The 20,029-nt window shown below is 38.2% G+C and overlaps 2 protein-coding genes across 2 annotated transcripts; one reads left to right on the forward strand and one right to left on the reverse strand.

The window, feature by feature from the left end:
• Nucleotides 1–3,699: 3,699 nt before the first annotated feature.
• Nucleotides 3,700–5,035, reverse strand: LOC131511486 (keratin-associated protein 6-3-like). Its single transcript, XM_058729134.1, has 4 exons — nt 4,964–5,035; nt 4,748–4,849; nt 4,153–4,345; nt 3,700–4,092 (listed from the first exon to the last, which is right to left on the reverse strand). Exons 3-4 carry the CDS (start codon nt 4,321–4,323, stop codon nt 4,018–4,020), a joined length of 246 nt encoding a protein of 81 aa, XP_058585117.1. The 5' UTR covers nt 4,324–4,345; nt 4,748–4,849; nt 4,964–5,035; the 3' UTR covers nt 3,700–4,017.
• Nucleotides 5,036–17,961: 12,926 nt separating this feature from the next.
• On the forward strand, nt 17,962–18,596 carry LOC131511487 (keratin-associated protein 21-1-like). Its single transcript, XM_058729135.1, has one exon. The coding sequence runs from the start codon at nt 17,999–18,001 to the stop codon at nt 18,278–18,280; it is 282 nt and encodes a 93-aa protein (XP_058585118.1). The 5' UTR covers nt 17,962–17,998; the 3' UTR covers nt 18,281–18,596.
• Nucleotides 18,597–20,029: the final 1,433 nt, after the last annotated feature.

Below are 20,029 nucleotides of genomic sequence, written 5' to 3' on the forward strand. Positions count from 1 at the left end.
ATATAAAATTATTAATTATAAATATAAGCTATTAAAATAGTATATTTTAATGATAAAGAAAGCTTACTCAAGGCTTTTAGGCAATCAAATAATTTACATAGAATAAATAATTAGGCTATTAGTCAGAATTTTCAAAAGCTGCATTCAAAAAGAGACAGAAGAGAATCATCTAAAGACTAATAAAAACAAGCATTAACTAAAGACTTTATATCTAAGGAAGCTGCTATTCATATAACAATGTATTAGAACAACAGTTTTCAGCATAGAAGAAATTAGGAAATTCTTCACCCACAAGCCTATACTGAGTAGCAAAACATTGAAGACATATAGATATATGTCTGTGTGTGTATATACATGTCTGTGTGTATACATATATACATATGTGTGACTATGTGCGTGTGCAGTGATATATATTCAGTGTAACATACAGCCAAATCAAAACAAAGACTAGACTTGAGGATTATAATATATTAATTAATAATATATAATTTATATATTAATTATACATAATTATATTAATAATATATAAATATGTTATATAAATGTGTTGTGATGACAACGTAGTAATAATCCAACTAAAAGACAAGGGAGTAGCAGAAGAGGTAAAGAGGAAAATAAATTAAGCTGATGTTGTATAGACAACAGGGCAAGTTACGAATATGAATATAACTAGTATATATATGTGTCAGATAATAAAAGGTTGAATAAGCAAAAAGGAAACTAAGCACATTAAAATTGTTACGGATACAAAGAGACCCAAATAAACACTAGAAAAACCACAGCCATCCAAATACCATTTTTATAATTTATTAAAGTATATTGAATTATGAAACATATCCGTCATATCAACACATATGAATTGGCTTCATTTATCTATTAAAGAAAACATTTTAAATTTGGCTCATGAAACAAAACACGCATATATGTGCTGTACATATACATCTAAAACAAAATATTCAGGAATACAAAAATAAAGACATAGACGAAGGTATCTGGGCAAAATGTCACAAGAAAATATAACAATCCTGATATCAACCAAATAGAATTCAGGCCAAAAAGCATGAACTGCGACAAAGAGGGGAGCTTTCTCATGCAAATACGAAACCAATCACAGGAAATATCTTACACTTCTCAAGATGCATATGAAGCTACAGATATATGATGCCAAGACATAGATAGTAACATATTAGTAATAGGTGACTTTAAAGCAGCACGTTCAGAACAAGACAAATAAAGTGGAAAAATTAGGTAAAAAAAAGCGAAGGCTTAATGTTATCAAGAAGGTAGCTTTTATGGTTACGTATTAACCTTTATATACTAGTAACAGACATGAATCATCTTCTCAAGCTCCCACAAAACATCCACAAAAATTTATTGTGTATTTACAGAAAGCATTAATAAGTTTTGTAAAGTAGAAATACTAGAAAAAAATACTGTCTGATGTCAGACAATAAAACTAATAATTGTTAACAAAACCAAAGAACAGAAAGCCCTTTAAAAATAAAATCAAGCTGTAAAAAAAAAAATAAATAAAAAAAAAATAAAAAAATACCCGTTTACTTGGAAAATATAAAGCCTTCTGTCAAAAAATTCTTGGGTGAGAGAGGTCATACAAGTGAAATTACAGATTTTAAAATAATTAAAATGATGAAAATGGTCCATAACAGGGCCTATGAGAAATATTTAAAGCAGTGTTTTAAAAAGATTATAGCATGAAGACTTTCATCAGTAAAAATGAAATAAAGTAAATTCATATTTCATACTATGCTTTAAAACACTTATAAAGGAAACTTTAAAAAGCAAAAAAAGCACAAAGGTAGAAATAATAAATAGAAACGTAGACATTAATGAGGTAGGGAATCACAAAAAAAGGTGATTTATAATGAGCCAAAATGCTGTTATTTGAGAGAATTCACAGACCTTGTTAATTTGATGAAGAAAAAAAAGAGAGACAGAAACCATATAAAAAAATAAATAACATGAAGGAACATTAAAACAGAAGAAATTTTAAACATCATATGAGGCAGGCTCTATGTATATAATAAATTTGAAAACCTAGATGAAATAGATCATCTCTTAGGAAAATACAGATTACTAAAATGGATGCCATTAGATTTAGAAATCAAAAGCAGACCAATTTCTTTAGAATAAAGAAAATCATTAACAAAATACTTCACAAAATAGCCAAGACACAGACGATTTCTCAGAAGTCTACCAAATTCAAGGATGAGATGATCCTATTATCTAAGTTGTTGAAGAACACTGAAAATGAAGGACAACTTGTTAATTCCTATTATAAAGGATGAATAATATTGAGTCTGTGGTACACAGACTCTCCTCATGCCCCCTTGATTCCTGCCTCCTGATGAAAATGCCCTGGGATGACCTCCTCCCTGTGAGTGTGAGGGAGACCTGTGACTTGCTTTGTAACCAATAAAATATGGCAAATTTAATAGTTATGTGTAAGGGATTATGTTACATGAGATTATGGCATTCATCCATAATGCTGGAGTCTTTCTTCTTCCTTGCTGGCTTTGAGAAAACAAGCAACCGTGTTGGAAATTTACTTGGCAAGGAACCATGGGCAGCCTTTTCCAGCTGAAGGTGACTGCCAGCGGAGGGTTTGCAAGGGACCCTGGCCAACAGCCAGCAAGAAAATGAGCCTTTCATTCCTACAACTCCAATGAACTGAGATCTGCCAACAATAACATGAGTCTGGAAATGAATCCATCCCAGCTAAGCCTCAGATGTGACCACAGTCCTATCCAACATCTGGAATTGGAATCTCATGAGACCCTGAAGCTTCTCAGCCTACATGTGAAACAGAGATTTTATCTAAATATTATGGCCCACCATGCATTCCAAATAGTTTTACAATTTATTACCAGCTTGGGATGTAATAGATCGTTAAACTATTCCTTAGGTTATGTCTCTCATACCTTTAAAATGGATACCTTTAGGGATGCCTGGGTGGCTCAGTCAGTTAAACCTCCACCATGACTCCGGTCATGATCTCACAGTTCACAAGTTCACAAAATAAATAAACATTAAAAAATAATAAAATAAAATAAAATAAAATGGATGACTTTAAAAAATGTGTGCCTATTTAAAAAAAAATTTTTAATGTTTATTTTTGAGAGAGAGAGAGAGTGCAAGCAGGGGAGGGGCAGAGAGAGAGGGAGACACAGAATCGGAAGCAGGCTCTAGCTCTGAGCTATCGGCGAGCCTGATGCGGGGCCCGCACTTAAACTGTGAGATCATGACCTGAGCCAAAGTTGGAGGCTTAACCGAGAGAACCACCCAGGCATCCCTTGAAATAGTACCTTTGAGATGGAAGATTAAAAGTAGAGAAGCATACAGCAACAATGTTCATTTGATATATGGAACACGAATATAAAAGTTTGGGGAAATTAATTTTTTCTTTATTATGTACTATATGCCAGGCAATGCTTAACCTAATGTGTAAGTAGTACTTGATTTACTGTTACCTGTTACCCAGCATAAGAGATAGCATTCCCTCAGTAGCAGAGGAGGAGGAAACTGAACCTTACAAAAACTTTTCTCAGACGACCGACCTAAAGATAATAAAAAATACCTCCCAAAGAAAGCAGTTGTTAGCTTTCTTGAAAACGGAAAACAAAACAAAACAAAAATTGTAAGTAATACTGGGCATTAAATGACCAACATCAAAACCAGGACTGCCATTTGGATTGAACAAGTTTATTAGGTCAACACAGAAACGAACTCCAGCATGGACATCATCAAGGCAGTCGCTGTGACACCATCATCTTGATGAAGGCGGAACTGTGGGGTCACAGGTGAATTTCACCATCTTCCACTCCACCAGGTAAATCCAGGGAATCCGTAGGTTAGGCTGTAGGCAGCAACAGACCTACTAGACTTTCATCCTGCAGGATATCGTCACCCAAGAGAAAGGCTCAGAACGTGTGGGGCTCAGAATTGGTGAATCCCACGTCCAGGTGTAGAGGGTGAGAGTCCCCCATGGTGCCCTCATTACTAGTAGCCGCAGCCAGAGCCACAGCCATGGAGAGAGTGGGAGCGATATCCATAGCCACAGCCATAGCAGGAGCCGTAGCCACAGCCCAGTCTGCGGAAGCCACAGCCATACCAGGAGCCATAGCCACAGCCCAGGCCTCCATGGCCGCAGCCTCCATAGCCGCAGCCTCCATAGCCACAGCCTCCGTAGCCACAGCCTCCATAGCCGCAGCCTCCATAGCCACAGCCTCCATAGCCACAGCCTCCATAGCCACAGCCTCCATAGCCGCAGCCTCCATAAGAGTTTCCGTAGTAGCTTCCACACATGGTGTTGGCTGTTGAGGTTGTGCTTGGCTAGAGAAGGAGAGAAGTGTCACTTCGGTGTGGACGATTCCCCTGCAGAGGGCCTTTTATATGCCCTCAGTGTGAGTGGGACCCACCACACAAGTCAGGCCACTGGATAATTTGCAAGACCTCTCTGAGTAATTTGTTCACTCCTGGTTTTAGGGTAAGGCTTCAGGGGTAATGAAGACATTTGCTGTTGTTGTGCCACAACCTGAATCATTTGTGAATCATTAATAAGAATCAATTGTCTCATCTTCAAAACCTTACTTACACAAGACCTTCAAATTAGCAATTTGTAACCAGCCTTTATGATAAGAAACAACATTTGTAGTAGACATTCTGGGCTCCAAACAACCAATTTTTTTACCATTTTTTGGCTGACATCCAACAGGCCATAATAATCTACCTTCATTTGAGATTCTCCATCTCTTCTGTTCCAAACTCGGTTTGTTTGGTTTTTTTTTTTCTCTTTAGGGATTTTCCCTATTTTCACATGAGTGATGGTTTACTAGGAAAAGCCAAAAGGTATCACTCAATTTCATGAGACCATCGACAAAAAGCCAACAGTTTGAAATTCTGGACCACCAGTCCCGGGAAGACCGGGCTTTTCATTTTCACTTACATTAATATTTCCTTTTAGGATTCTATTTTTAAAACATCATTTTTTTTCACGGTTTCAAATTTATGTCCACATCTATAGCCAGAAAACAGAAATGAGATTTTATTTAATTTATAAAATTGCATTTTCATGAAAGAGTTTTCTTTAAAATCCAACACATTTGTAACGTTTGTGTTTTGACTCAAAGGTGAATATAGGCATTTCTTTCTTTAAAATAACAATACTGGCAGAGATATCGTTCACGGTGCTAATAGCGTTTCAACAACAAGCAATGAAGTCTTGGTAAAATATCTTGGATTATGAGAAACGTTAATAGGTTTCTAATGCCCAGTGCTTTTTAATGCAATGAGGCTCTGAGCTTACTGCAATAATTAAGAGAAATAGCCCTCTGAACTTGTGTTCTTAGTAAGATTAATTCATAAGAGTCAGTAGAGCATAATAGATAAGAATGAAACGTCTGAAATCACCTCTCTGGGTTCAAATCTTACCTCTATCACTTATAGCTTTGTGACTTTAACAGTAGGCTCCGCTTGTATGTGGGATGGTAACAGTAACACCTACCCCACAAGACAATTTTGAAGAGTCAAATTAGCTAGTGTGTGTCAAGCACTTACAACACTGTCTGGCACGTAGTAGGTACTAGAATATCCTTTGCTCTTATTATCATTTATTTCATCCCCAAACTGTTTTCCTGGCTATAAGCTTTAGTGGAGAGCGGATGAGTTGAACAAGAGCGGTCAGACATACTTAAGTCCTCTTGTACGGGTCTTGGGTCATTGCAAAGGAAAGAGAAACCCCTACATTAAGGCTCTGCATCTAAAAGGGGCACCTGGGTGGTTCAGTCGGTTAAGCGTCCGACTTCAGCTCCAGTAATGATCTCATGGTCCATCGGTTTGAGCCCCACATCAGGCTTTGTGCTGACACCTCAGAGCCTGGACCCTGGTTTGGATTCTGTGTCTCCCTCTCTCTCTGCCCCTTCTCTACTCAAGCTCTGTATCTCTCTCTCTCTATCTCTCTCAAAAGTAGGTAAACATTGAAAAAAATTTTAATAAAATAAAATAAAAGTAGAGAAAGGCACACTCTGATTTTCCTGAGAAGGAGCAAGTCCCATGAGTGACCCAAGAAACACAACACCAGCAGGTAGAGAATACACTTGGTGCCTACCGGATGGATTTGAGTGCAGGCTCATTATTTTCCCTCGCACAGCGCAAACCTTTTCTGGCTGTAAAGCCACAAAGATGTAGCGCTGGATGGCAGGTAATGGATCGACCAGAGGAGTTTTTTGGTTAATGGCAATGGAAACTGGCAACCTGCATTATGCAGACACAGATGTCAGCGCAGGACAGATGAAGGCATTCCCTTTCAATCAAAAGCATACCTCCGCACAACAAAGTCAACTCAAGAGGGGCAGGAGAAGTGAAGGCTTTAATTCAAGTGAGCTTTCATTCTGAAGACTAGAATGTCATTGAATTTTGTTGTTGGCCTGGAAGGGACAAGACATGTTGTGCCGTCAGGTGGAAATGGCAATCCAAGATAGAATTTGGTAAAATATGAAAATAAAACATAGGTGTACACTTGTAAAGATTGATCTTATAAAAATGTCACCCGGGTTATGCATTTCAAATAAAATGAATTGTTTTAGCTGAAAAGACGTATTGGGCAATATTATATATCTCATACTTTAAATAAAATTTACCCCTTAGCACTTGTGTTTTTCCAAAGCTAAACTGAGTAGCTTTTTCATCTGCAATGGGCAGATGAACTTGAGGTTATTATTGATAAGCCCGAAACGATTGGAATCAATTGAAGTCTGCACGGTTTTTGTGATTTCGTAGAACTCCATTATGGAATTTAAATTTGAGCCCTCAGTGAGAGAGGGCTTTAAAACCAAGTCAGATATCTGTCATTCAATGCACATGATCTGACCGAAAACCTTGACACAACAGCAGAGCAATTTGGGTTCTGAAGGCTTCACGCTGCCTAACGAAATGAGAGTTTTGCAGTTGGTGTTGTTCGTAGGTAATGCAAAATAATTTGCAATACGCGCAACTTTGCCTGTGACTTGCCTCGCCTCCTACAGAGGAAATATAAAACACCTCACGGAAATAGTGGTATTCGAACTCAGGGAAGTATCTTCCTCTTCTACGCCATCCTCCCTGACACCATGACCTACGACAACAACTGCTATGGGGGCTATGGCCGTGGCTACGGCTGTGGCTGTCACGGGTACGGTGGCTACGGATATGGCTGCTGCAGCCCATCCTGCTATGGTAGATATTGGTCATATGGATTGTACTGAAAAATTCTAGAACCCCTGGACTCACAAGACGTGTCCTGCGAAACATGGATTCCACTTCTGGTCGTATTCATCCCATGCTATCTCTTCAAAGTAGCAAAATCCTCAATCCAGGCTATGGTGAAAGAAAGGTGTCGTCTTTCTCTGGCTCCATCATGCAAGCTCATGCAGAGTATCTTTTAAAATGCAACAAAAGTTTTCTTCTTGATCTCTAAGTACGTCTTTCAGTAAATTGAATCTTTTTTGCAAAGATGCTGTCACATTTATTTATTTTCACTATTATTGCCCATGGGTGATTACAAGATAAAAATGTGTGTGTGGTTACTATTCCAGGTTGACACTACTTTTCTCCATCTGTTTTTTTTTTTCTATCTTTTTTTTTGTCCCTTTAAATATTTTCCATTCTATTTAAAGCTGAGCCTCCATGTGACACGGTTGATTGCTTCCCCCTCAATAAATTTGGCTTCTCTTTAATTTGCAGGCCAAATAGTCCAAAACACACCTGAAGTCTGGTAGCTGCACGAGGCTGGCCGGCTGCCCTGGTTTCCCCAGGACACAGAGGAACACACCCACGCGTTAAGTGGTGCTTCTGTGAGTTTTCCAGGCGTCTGCTTTCTAGTGGCTTCATCACAAGAAAGCTTCTCAGGTGCCTGATGTCATTTGTATAGAACTCATGCCCAGCCTGAAAGTGGACCTAGGGAGTGTTGGACCAGCCCTGAGAACCTGGCTGTCTTTAGTAAATTTCTTTATGTGAGATCATTTCGATTACGAAGTCCATTTCATATACCCACCCGGTCTCTCATTCGTTCAATACTCTGTGTTTAAAGGATGCCAGGCATGCCGCTGTGTTGGAAAGAGAGCATTTTGTAGATGGTCATTTGAGATTGTTTCTGTTGTCATGTTACTGAATTTTATATGGATGTACCATCGATTACACATTGATATCTATGTAATATTAAAATATGGAAGTGGAATATTCTAGTGTTTTAAAATTTTTCCCAAATGAAGAATTGAAGTGTGTTTTCACCCTATGTATATAAAAATAAAGATTCTCAACATTAATTTGTAAAAACAAACTGCTGAAATTAAGAAGGATATAGATTAGCCAAATTTCAAGAATAAAGTATATAACTAAATAATAGGATCCAGGTTGATTTAAAAAATGATTTGGTGAACATAACAAATATTACCTTTTTTCCAATAATTAAAATAAGCTGAATTTAGAGCCAAAACTTCAAATCTATGTATTATAAAATCTTAAAAATTTTTCTAACATGTTAAGGCAGAACCTATAAAAATGTGAGTTCTTACTGTTATAAATAATTTTGTGTGTTTCTTCAAGATTATTTATTTATTTTGAGAGAGGGAAGGCACATGGGCAAGCAGGAGAGGGGCAGAGAGAGAAGGAGAGGGAGAATCCCAAGCAGGCTCATGCTCTCAGTGTGAAGCTGGACACGGGTCTCAAACTCACAAACCACGAAATCATGAACTGAGCTGAAATCAAGGGTTGACTGCTTAACCTTATGAACCACCCAGGTGCCCCAATTTTGTATGTTTTAATATTCAATGATTATTTAATAGTAATTAATGCGTGTAACAAATTGAAAATAAATTCTTATCTTCAAATGTTGGATGCAGCCTCCAAATATTTACTGGTATAGTTTTCTTTTTTTTAAGTTTGAAGAACACTGGGGTGTCTGGGTGGCTCAGTCTGTTAAGTGTCTGACTTCAGTTCAGGTCATGACCTCACGGTACGTGGGTTCAAGCCCTGTGCCAGGCTTTGTGCTGACAGCTCGGAGCCTGGGGCCTGTTTTGGATTCTGTGTCTACCCCTTTCTCTCTGCTCCTCCCTGACTCGTGCTCTGTCTCTCTGTCTCAAAAATAAATAAATGTTAATTTTTTTCTAAGTTTGAAGATCACTGCTCTAGACCAGGGCTTATCAGACTGTGGTCTGTTGCCATTTGTGGGACCCAGAGACCCTTTCAAGGGGTTCGTAAGCCCCCAAAGTATTTTCATAATATATGTATTTACCTATTCCACTCTAATAATAACCCCATGAATATGCCCTAGAGTTTTCCAGATATATGCTTTGCATGACTCACTGCCACAATAGACTGAATGACGAAGCAGATATGAGAAACCCATGGCCCATGTTTCTTCTGCCACTACTTCAAGAAAATCTTCCGGGAAAAATCCAAGAACAACTTTAAAGCCAATGTGAGTATATGGGAATGCAAAAGGTGAAATGAGGGAGGAGAACCAGCACATAGGTTTGGATTGCTGAATAAATGCTTCATTGCATAGTATAATGGTGTAGTCCTATAGAAAGTTACGGTTAACAAATAAGCTGAACTCTCAAGAGGAAAAAATGCAGCTTTGTATTCACTCTTTAATGGAAATATAGTCAGTTCATCGTCAGTAAGTAGTAGAAAATATTATTTGGTGTGAGGAATTGTTTGCCTGAAGGAAAGGAATTATAGAACTTAAAAGATATTTTACTTCAGCTAACCATAGTTTTATCACTTCCTCTCTCAGATAGTCTCTAAATTCCTTGACTGTATATGTAGATACGCAATAGAAATTATTATTGTAAGAAAACAAAACAAAAACAAAGCAAAAAAACAAGGAAAATTGAGTCCAGGCGCTTGAATATCAACAACATTTCAAGGAACCTAAGTACAGACTTTAATAACAAAACGTGAGTGAGAAGATCTCTAAAATACAAAAAGAATCTAAAGACCTGTGACATGATTATTGTATTCCAAAAGAAATAGTTAGTATTTTCTATAAGGACATCTTCTGACTTATTGAAACAAGTGTTTCGTGAAGTTTTATTATTCCAACCTTGCCTGAAGTATGAGGCCACGCTGCCTCATACACCACAGAAGGTGTATAAAATGCCACACGGAGATGGTGACATTCAAACTGAGGAAAATAATTCCCTGCTCCTCAGTGGAAACTTCTATTCCTGACACCATGCACTGTAACCACCACCATGATGGCAGCCTGGGCTATGGCTCTGACTCGGCCATAGGATGGATGTGGGCATGGTGGCTGCTGCCCATCTGGCTGTGGCAGACAGTGACCCCATGAATTCTACTGAGGAATATCCAAGCAGCTCAGCCTACAGTACTCCTTCACCTGTGATTTCCTGACTCAGCTCCCATGGTTTTTCCCAAGAGTAATTCTCTTCTCTATACAGTTGTGACAAGCTCATCCATGATAATCTGAAAAGCACAAAGTTCAGATCTGATGTCCTTCTCAGTTGATGAAGATGGCCAGGACCGTGTCGAAAATTATAGATAAGTCCTACCTTTGAGACTGTGTTACCAAAGTAACTTTGGTACTGTGTTTTCTGGTTTTGATCAATATATTTCATCATGGAAAAGTTTAAGTTAACTTTTGGATGAACTTGTTTTTTTCATTTTTGGTATTATTTCACTTAGATCGATTTGCAGGTCTCTGGGGAACTGTCGTTGGACGTCGCCTTTGTTGTTATTCTGAGATGATCATTTTCAAAAAGGTAAGGATATGGCCATCATTCCTTTATGACAACATCAATATAAAAACTTTGCTTTCATATACACCGATAAGCAGCACTACTATTCATATATAAACAAGTTAAATGTCACTTCACATAATAATAGCACCATTTTCTATTAACCTGGGCTACAGGTGTCTGTCTTTGGCTGTTTTTTTTATAACCCCACAGTTCGGTTGTATCATTCAGATATGTGCCTTTGGGTACCTATAAGCGGTTCATTCTGCCTTTCATACTCCTCCCTCTTCTTCTGAGCTCAACAGCAAAAGACTACAATACATAGCTGCAAACTGGTAGGTCTCTTCCATTTTAGAGATCTATCGGAAAAAGCCACTTGGCTCCCTTCTTAATAAACAGGGTTTTAACAGGCTGGATCATCGCCTTTCATTTGCATTCGGGGTATTAAGCTTCTTATTCCAACTTCTAATTGGAAGGAAACAAAACGTCTTAATTTTTTTTAAAGTTTATTTATTTTGAGAGAGGCAGAGACAGCATGAGTGGGGGAGGGGCAGAGAGTGAGGGAAAGAGAGAGAATCCCAAGAAGGCTGCTCACTGCTGGAGGTCAGCCTCAATCCCACAAACCATGAGATCATGACCTGAACAAAAACCAAGAGTCGGACACTTCACCTACTGAGCCACCCAAGGGTCCCTCTTTTCTTAATTATTCTAGCTTTCTTCCTCAAGCAAATGAGCCAAAGAAATCTCCATAAGACACCAATGAGGAGTAATGTTTCTGAACATCCAGACAGTATTCTCAGCTATCAACACACGTGGCTGAAAGCACTCTAGACATTTCAGAAACATTTCAACATACATTTCAGGAAGTATGTATACTTTATATTATATCACATTATATTTTAAGAAGTCCTCTTCCTTTGTCTCAGCAACTGAAACAACTCAACGAATTCGCCTCCGAATTTTTCTCTGGGACAGTAGATGTTTCTCAAAGGCTCTATATAACTGACACACACTCAAGTAATGAATAATGAAGAAGATATTACTTCACATAATATCACTGCTAAAGGATTGGAGCCTGGCAGTGAGAAGAGTTGCTGGAACATAGTGGTGCCTAATAAATACTTTTAATAAAGAAATTAACGACAGCGAATAGTGTTGGAAAATGTCTCCCTGGAATTTTATATTCTACTTGAGCAAAAAATGGGAATGTAAGGATATAAGCTATCTCTGGGGTCTTAGTGTACTAATAATGTTATTTCTCCCAGAAAGTATTGATTGTGCCTTTATGTGCTCCCTGTGCATCACTCAGAATGGAACATAGTTTTATCTTAAGAGGGACATTCTCAGTCCCTCACCCAACTCTATTATGACTGAGGGACTGAGGACAATGAGAATGACAGATCATTCTTAATACTTAAATTTGTTTAGTGTTTACTTATTTTTGAAAAAGAGACAGACAGAATGCGAGCAGGGGAGGGGCAGAGAGAGAGGGAGACACAGAATCCGAAGCAGGCTCCAGGTTCCGAGCTGTCAGCACAGAGCCCAACGTGGAACTTGAACTCATGAACCACGATATCATGACCTGAGCCGAAGTCGGATGCTTAACCAACTGAGCCACCCAGGCGCCCAGATCACTCTCGATACTTAGATAAAGTCAAAACTGCCTTTTAAAAATAGAATAAGATAACTTTTATTAACTCAGTCATGTTTATGCTGCTTTTCAGGAGAGATTCCACTTGAAGATCATCGCATATAGCTCGGTTTCAGTCAACATCACTGTGTCTTCCTTTTTTCAAACCAATTTCTTTTGCTTCCTTCATCTAGTTTCTGGCCAATGTCAGTAAGAAGCACTTCAAATGCTACATTTAAATGTTCATCTTAAAGTCTAACCTGGCTCAAAGCCTCTCCTAAGAGAGAACCTAGCTGTTTCATGAGTGAGAAATGTTCTCTGTCTGCATCATATACACCTGTCCAGTTGCCTTCAGAACAGAATTCAAAACTCACGCAAGTAATGATGTGTTCCCGATGCTGACACGCAGCTGCTTTGTGAGGATACTTCACTCCAGATACCCTCCCTCCCCCGCTGGGCAACTGTAAGATCAGTGGAACCAACAGATTCAGAAGGTGAATGGTAGAGAAGTCTCCAAATCTCTACTCGGACTGACAAGAGGGGACCACTGCATTGAAACGAATGTGACGCACTATGACAGAGAAAAGCAAAAACTCCTTCTGTTCTGCCCATTCTCTGTAGAAAGATCAACTTTCTTTTTCTTTTTCAACAGTTTGTGGTATAATTGATATGCAAAAAAACCTTCACAGATTTAAAGTATATGTTGTAATGGGTTTCAGCATATTATTACACAGTCACAATCAAGATAATAAATACATCTATCACCTCCAAAAGTTTCCTTCTCTCTTTTGGGTTTTTTTTTTTTGTTATTGAAGTAAAAACACTTAAGATCTACACTCTTGTCAAAATTTTAAGTGCACAATATGAACTGTAGTCACAAAGCTGTACAGCAGGTCTCTCGAACTTATTTATGTTGCATAATTGAAACTTAATACACTTTGAACAGCAACTTCCTGTTTGCCTCTCCCCACAAACCTTGTGTACCACCATGTATACTCCATTTCAATGGGTGTGACTATCTTATAAGATGCCTCACCTAAGAATCATGCACTACTCCCTTCTGTGACTGACTTACTTCACTTATCAGAATGTCCTCCAGGTTCATCGACGTTGTCACAAATGACAGAATTAAAAAAAAACAAAACAAAACATACTTTTTAAAAATTGAATAATATTCTGTTATATGTATTACCATATTTTTTAAACCAATAACATTCTAAGATTTACCACATTTTTTGATCCATTCATCCATCGATAGACATTTAGGTTGTTTCCATATCTTGGTTATTGTGAGTAATGCTGTGATGAACATGTAAATACAGATATCTCTTTGAGATCCTGATTCCAATTATTTTGGATATATACCTGGATATATGCCCAGAAATGGAACTGCTGGATCATATGGTAGTTCTGTTTTTCAGTTTTTGAAGAATTGCCATACTTTTTTTATTCCTATAGTGGCTGCACCATTTCACATTCCCACCAAGAGTTTACAAAGATTCCAATTGTTCCACATCCTTTTAATACATGATATGAAAAACAACTGCGTGAGTCTAGGTTTCACCTTTTTTTTTTAACATTTCACTTTATAACAAAATTGTAAAATTTCCCAGAAATAATAAAAAGTAACATAATTACATATAAAAATACAGGTTCCTTTACAGTGGGACTTGGATAAACATTGTGTCAGTCTATTCATTAAGAAGCATAGAAGGAATATTTTCCTTGGGGAGAGGAATCATACAAAAATAAGATAAAATACACAGGCATTCTGATGGGATTTCTACTTTAGTTAGAATCTGCCCATGAAACTATAAACCCAAGTAAGGAATCAGCATTCTCTAGAAATCCCATAAAACCTGATCAAAGAATTTTCACTAATTTGATGCAGATTTGAAAATATATCAATTATTAATTATTAGAGTCATATGGTTTGATGGGGAGAATTCTGACCTGAAAGAAAAAAAGATCTAGCCTATGAGAGTCTGTTTGCCTAAAAGAAAAACCACGAGCCTAAGGAATTTTTCTAATGTAAATTAGTGTGAATTATGAGTCCAACACTTACCGCGGTTTGCTCTAGCCATCACTGAAGGTACATAAAAGCCCTGGAAGACGGTGGCATTCGGATTGAGGACACTGGTTCCCACCATCAACGGAACCTTCAATTGCTGGCACCTTGTGCTGCTCCTACAGTAACTACTGTGGCGGCCTTGGCTGTGGTTCTGGCTGTGGCTGTGGCTCTGTCTCCGGTGGGTATGGACACAGCTGCTGCCGCCCATCTTATTGTGGCAGATACTGGTCCTGTGGATTTTACCGAGAAATTTCTAGAGATACTCCAGGACTCCTCTTCCTGTGTTTCCTGAATCCACTTTCTGAGTTCTCTCTTTATGAAAGAGTAATTCTCTCATTCTAGAATACTTGGGAAGGAGAGAAGAGTTGAAATTCTATGTCCTTCATCTCCATTGAATAAAATCATCTGGAATGTCCTGCTCTAGAAAAGAAATTTTCTCCTGTTATTGGATTACAATTGCTGCTCGGCTTACATTTTAGTTCAACGTTCTTCAAGTGAGACAAAATTTCTTTCCATTTTCTTTTTTTTTTTTAACACTTATTTATTTTTGAGACAGAGAGAGACAGAGCATGAACGGGGAGGGTCAGAGAGAGGGAGACCCAGAATCTGAAACAGGCTCCAGGCTCTGAGCTGTCAGCACAAAGCCCGACGCGGGGCTCGAACTCAGGGACCGCGAGATCATGACCTGAGCCGAAGTCGGCCGCTTAACCGACTGAGCCACCCAGGCGCCCCTTTACTTCCATTTTCAATAAAATCTGTATTGAAAATACTTTTTTATATTACTTTTGTTATATCTGTTGCATGCACATATGTGTATTTTTGTGACAGAAACATCGTCTTTCTTAATATGCTAAAAAATTAAAGCCTAAAACTAAATTATTTCTAAATGAAATTTGTTTTTGATAAATCTATAATCACTGCAACTACCTGATTATATTTAAACATTAGCCCATATGCTAAGTTTTTAATTAACAGATAAAATCCCACAATGACACTCCTATTTTCAATAACCGTATTCTATGTGACCCTGTCTTTGGCTATTTCCTTATATCCCACATTTGCAAATTTTGAACTGTGCTTCTTGGATTTTCCACTTCATAGCCTTTAAATGACCCTCCATATCCCACATCTAATAGTAGCACACAAAGTAGATATGCACAGTATTTTTGTCTTTGAGAATTTCTAGAAAGTGCCACTCCATTACCACATCAGCCCATCAAGCATAAGATATTAAATCAGTGCTTTCATGGAACAGTGATTTTGAATTTCATATTTCCAACTTCTGTTTTGAGGATATCAAAATTTATTTTTATATTAAATACAAATTTCCACCAGACCCTATTAGAAAAAAAAATAGAATAATGGAATTTTAACATCAGTGTGTTGAAAACTTATTTTAACATTCTGTATCATTTTGATTTTTGTTTGAAATTACAAATTTCACAAATTTTCACCACTTTATCGATATGAAATATCTACATGTTGTTTGTGCATATATTATTCCTTAAGAACAACATAGATGGCCAAGCAACTTTTTGAGAATTTCAAATTTATATTAATTAATTTTTAAAACGGGATCATACGATGAAATAAGGACATTTATGATTTGCTATAGAGTATTAGAAGTCATTTTTCTCAGTATGTAAAATATTTTGATGTATCCATCTTGTATAATAGAATTTTCTCAGCTTTATAAAAATACCACAGCCTATGTTATGAGAGGAAAATCAAATAACACTAAGTAAACAATACCACTGATAGAATCCACATGGTTCCAGCACCTAAGACAGGGCCTGGAGGTATTACAGATTTGAGTTTTGTTTCTGTCTCTGGTTTTTATTTGTTTGTTTCATGAATAAATAAAAAATAAATGAATGAACGAATAAAGCTGATAAATCTTTGTCAATGTTTTATGGGATTTTTAAAATGCTTTCAAATTAAGAGTCTACTACTTGGCAATGAAAAAGAATGAAATCCTGCCATTTGCAACAATGTGGATGGAACTGGAGGGTATTATGCTAAGTGAAATAAGACAGAGAAAGACAGATATCATATGTTTTCACTCATAAGTGGAACCTGAGAAACTTAACAGAAGACCATGGAGGAAGGGAAGAGGAAAAAATAGTTACAAACAGAGAGGGAGGAAGGCAAACCATAAGAGACTCTTTTTTTTTTTTAATTTTTTTTTCAACGTTTTTTATTTATTTTTGGGACAGAGAGAGACAGAGCATGAACGGGGGAGGGGCAGAGAGAGAGGGAGACACAGAATCGGAAGCAGGCTCCAGGCTCCGAGCCATCAGCCCAGAGCCTGACGCGGGGCTCGAACTCACGGACCGCGAGATCGTGACCTGGCTGAAGTCGGACGCTTAACCGACTGCGCCACCCAGGTGCCCCATAAGAGACTCTTAAATACAGAGAACAAACTAAGGGTTGATTGGGGGGGTGTAGCAGGGGAGACGGGAAAATGGGCGATGGGCATTGAGGAGGGCATTTGTTGGAATGAGCACTGGGCATTGTATGTAAGCAAAGAATCACGGGAATCTGCCCCCCACAACCAAGAGCGCACTGTATACATTGTGTGTTAGCCAACTTGACAATAAATTATATTTAAAAAAAAATTGAGTCTACTTTAAAAATTAACAGCATGTGAAAATGCATGGCTGTTCAGATGTGTACACATTTATCTCCCTCCAGAGCCTCAACGCCCAAATGATTCTCTTTTGTCCAATTGATATTCAAATTTTTGTCACATTGGGCTCACAGGGGAAGACGACTATAGTAGCAGGTGCAAAGTAGAGGGCTTGTACCTATGGCCAGGACTACCTGGAACCTCATTTTGTGATCAGGGTACACACTGAAGTACTTGTAAGAAAAATACTACTTGTCTTAGATTTGTTTAAAAATACTCAGCACAAATAACAATAACCACAAAGAGTATACAAGGAGAGAAGACTGATGGTGGAATACTGACAGATATTAGATCCTGAGGATATGTTTATAAAGCTCCAAAATACAGCTCAAGATACTTTTATGCCCACATGAAACTTACTTATTAAAATGAATAATAAACATGAAAAGCTTACCTGACTCTGCTGAGGAAGCTCTATTTTTAAGAAGGTTATTTTCCACATTATGGAAGACCCTCACGTAAAATATTAGAAGTAACGACAGAATTTTAAAAATCAACATTTTAGAACCTTGTCAATGACTCACCTCGATAAAAATTCTTTCAAATATTTTAACCTAAATAAATAAAAGGTGAGCAAGGGTCTTAAAAAGAGAATAAGAAAAACACATCAAAGGCACAGGATTTGATTGCAGGGAAGCTGACTCAACAGCAAAGCCATTCCGCTCGCACAAGGGCCTCACCTTGCCTAATGAGGCAAGGACTCAGGAAGTGTAGTAATGTAAATTAGTAGGAAATATGTGATCAACAAGTCCCGCCCACTGAAGATACATATAAAAAGGACCTGTGTAGACAGTGATGTTCAAACTGACAGAAACGGATTCCCTGCTCCAACAATATCCTCCACTCCTGAAACCATGTCCTACTACGGCAACTACTATGGAGGTCTAGGTTATGGCTATGGTGGCCTGGGCTGTGGCTATGGCGGCTATGGCTATGGCGGCTGTGGCTATGGCGGCTATGGCTATGGCGGCTGTGGCTATGGCGGCTGTGGCTATGGCGGCTATGGATGTGGCTTCGGTGGCCTGGGCTGTGGCTATGGTGGCTATGGATGTGGCTACAATGGCGTGGGCTATGCCTGTGGAGGCTACGGGTATGGCTCCAACCGCCCATCTTGCTGCAGAAGATGTTTCTACTGAGAAGCTTCCAGAGAAACTCAACTTTTTATTCTCCTCCAGCTTCCTGAATCTGCCTCCATGATTCTTCCTATGAATAATTCCATTTTCTCCTCTGAATGTCAACATCATCCTAAGACATCTAAAAAGACAAAATAAAATAGGTTGGATTCTGCAAAACTTATCTGAACTCATTGAAATCACATGGAATGTTTTGTAGTTTTTAAAAGCTTTTCCTTTGATATTGTATTGCCTATCAAATTTCCCTCATTTTTGATCAACAATGATATGTGAGAAAAGTATATAGTAATTTTAATAAACATTTATCTCATTGAAAATACTTGTTGCATTTATGTGTGTGTGTGTGTGTGTGTGTGTGTGTTGAAATAATTCGATTTAATATTGCTTTGGGAAGATTAATGTTTTCAACTGGCTTTGCAACTTGCTACATGTTAATGCTATAAATGGGGGGGGGGGGAAGGTCATATGAGGAGTCATAATCACTATTATAGAAGTAATATAATCCATTTCCTTAAAAGTGACTGGCATATAGGGAATGCTCAATAAATATTCCCTAAGTGATGGAATATCACTGGCTTTAAGGATGGGACATAGCAAACCATGTAATTTCTAACAAATTCTATTACGTTTTGACTGGGAATGTGAGAGAAATTGGAGCTACGCCCATGTATACACATGCCCATTACCAGGCTCTTATTGTCCAGATGATGACATTGCGTATGATGGGAATGCCTTAGGGAATCTGCATGCAGCAGCTGAGAACCACAGGAACTCGAGCAACCATGTTCTTGTGCCCAATCCTCCTAGAGCTCTGATAGACATGATGTACTATTGATCATTTTGTTCAGCCAAGATACTGCCAAGCTGAATTATCTTTAAATAAAATAGATTGCCGTTCCACTTATTGGACTCATTTCTTGTGTTTCCTCACCCAGCTTTTCCTATTCATGTCAGAAATGCCAACCTCATTCCTGACTATTGGGGAAAAAATAATTCACATTCAGCATGCCCATTTCGATCAGCCAGAATCAATGGGATGACTTATAATTTACAGAAAAGTTTTACTTTTATGTTGTATTAGCATCATGCTTCTTCACATCACCCATGGGAGAGATCAAGTTCATGTTTAATAATGACCTATGGCTGTAAATATTGCTGCATTGCATTTACATTAAAATGTCCCATCATGTTTGCTTTTCTCGGTTTATATATGTGCGTACGCATGTGAGAGAAAGGAATAGAGAGAGAGAGAGAAATGAGAGACAAACAGAGCAAAGAAGGCAGAAACAGAGAGGAGAGAACAGACTGTCTTTGGCTGTCTCTGAAGTTTTGATGTGTCTACAAATTCAGGGATCTGAACATGAGCTCTTCTTATCGAAGGACATATGTCATCCAGGCTTCCATGGGATTCGGCAGCTACTACCACATCTGATCAGACTATGAAATTACTCATGCCAGATAAATGATACTTTTGCCTACCGAAGCAGTTCTTCTTCCTATCACTACATTTAACAACCCCTGCCTTTGTCTCTTTCCTGATACCCCGAGTCTTAGCCGAATTACTTAAAACTGTGCTTCAAGAAAGAGATCATTTGCTCCCCACACCATACAGGCTTCTGGTTATATTCTACATGTTATCCATAAAATAGTTCATGAAAAATTCCATGCTTGGTGGCTGCCGACTGCCTGATGTTTGATAGATCCTTCAAGAGGGACCCTCTCACTGCTCACCAGCTCACCACCACAGTTTTC

The sequence above is a fragment of the Neofelis nebulosa genome, chromosome 5, assembly GCF_028018385.1.
Source record: "Neofelis nebulosa isolate mNeoNeb1 chromosome 5, mNeoNeb1.pri, whole genome shotgun sequence".
Taxonomy (NCBI): domain Eukaryota; kingdom Metazoa; phylum Chordata; class Mammalia; order Carnivora; family Felidae; genus Neofelis; species Neofelis nebulosa.

Coding starts and splice junctions, on each gene's coding strand:
- LOC131511486 (XM_058729134.1), bottom strand. CDS start 4,323: ATGTGTGGAAGCTACTACGGAAACTCTTATGGAGGCTGCGGCTATGGA. Junction 4,093..4,152: donor GAGGCTGCGGCCATGGAGGC/CTGGGCTGTGGC, acceptor GGCTGTGGCTAC/GGCTCCTGCTATGGCTGTGG.
- LOC131511487 (XM_058729135.1), top strand. CDS start 17,999: ATGTCCTACTACGGCAACTACTATGGAGGTCTAGGTTATGGCTATGGT.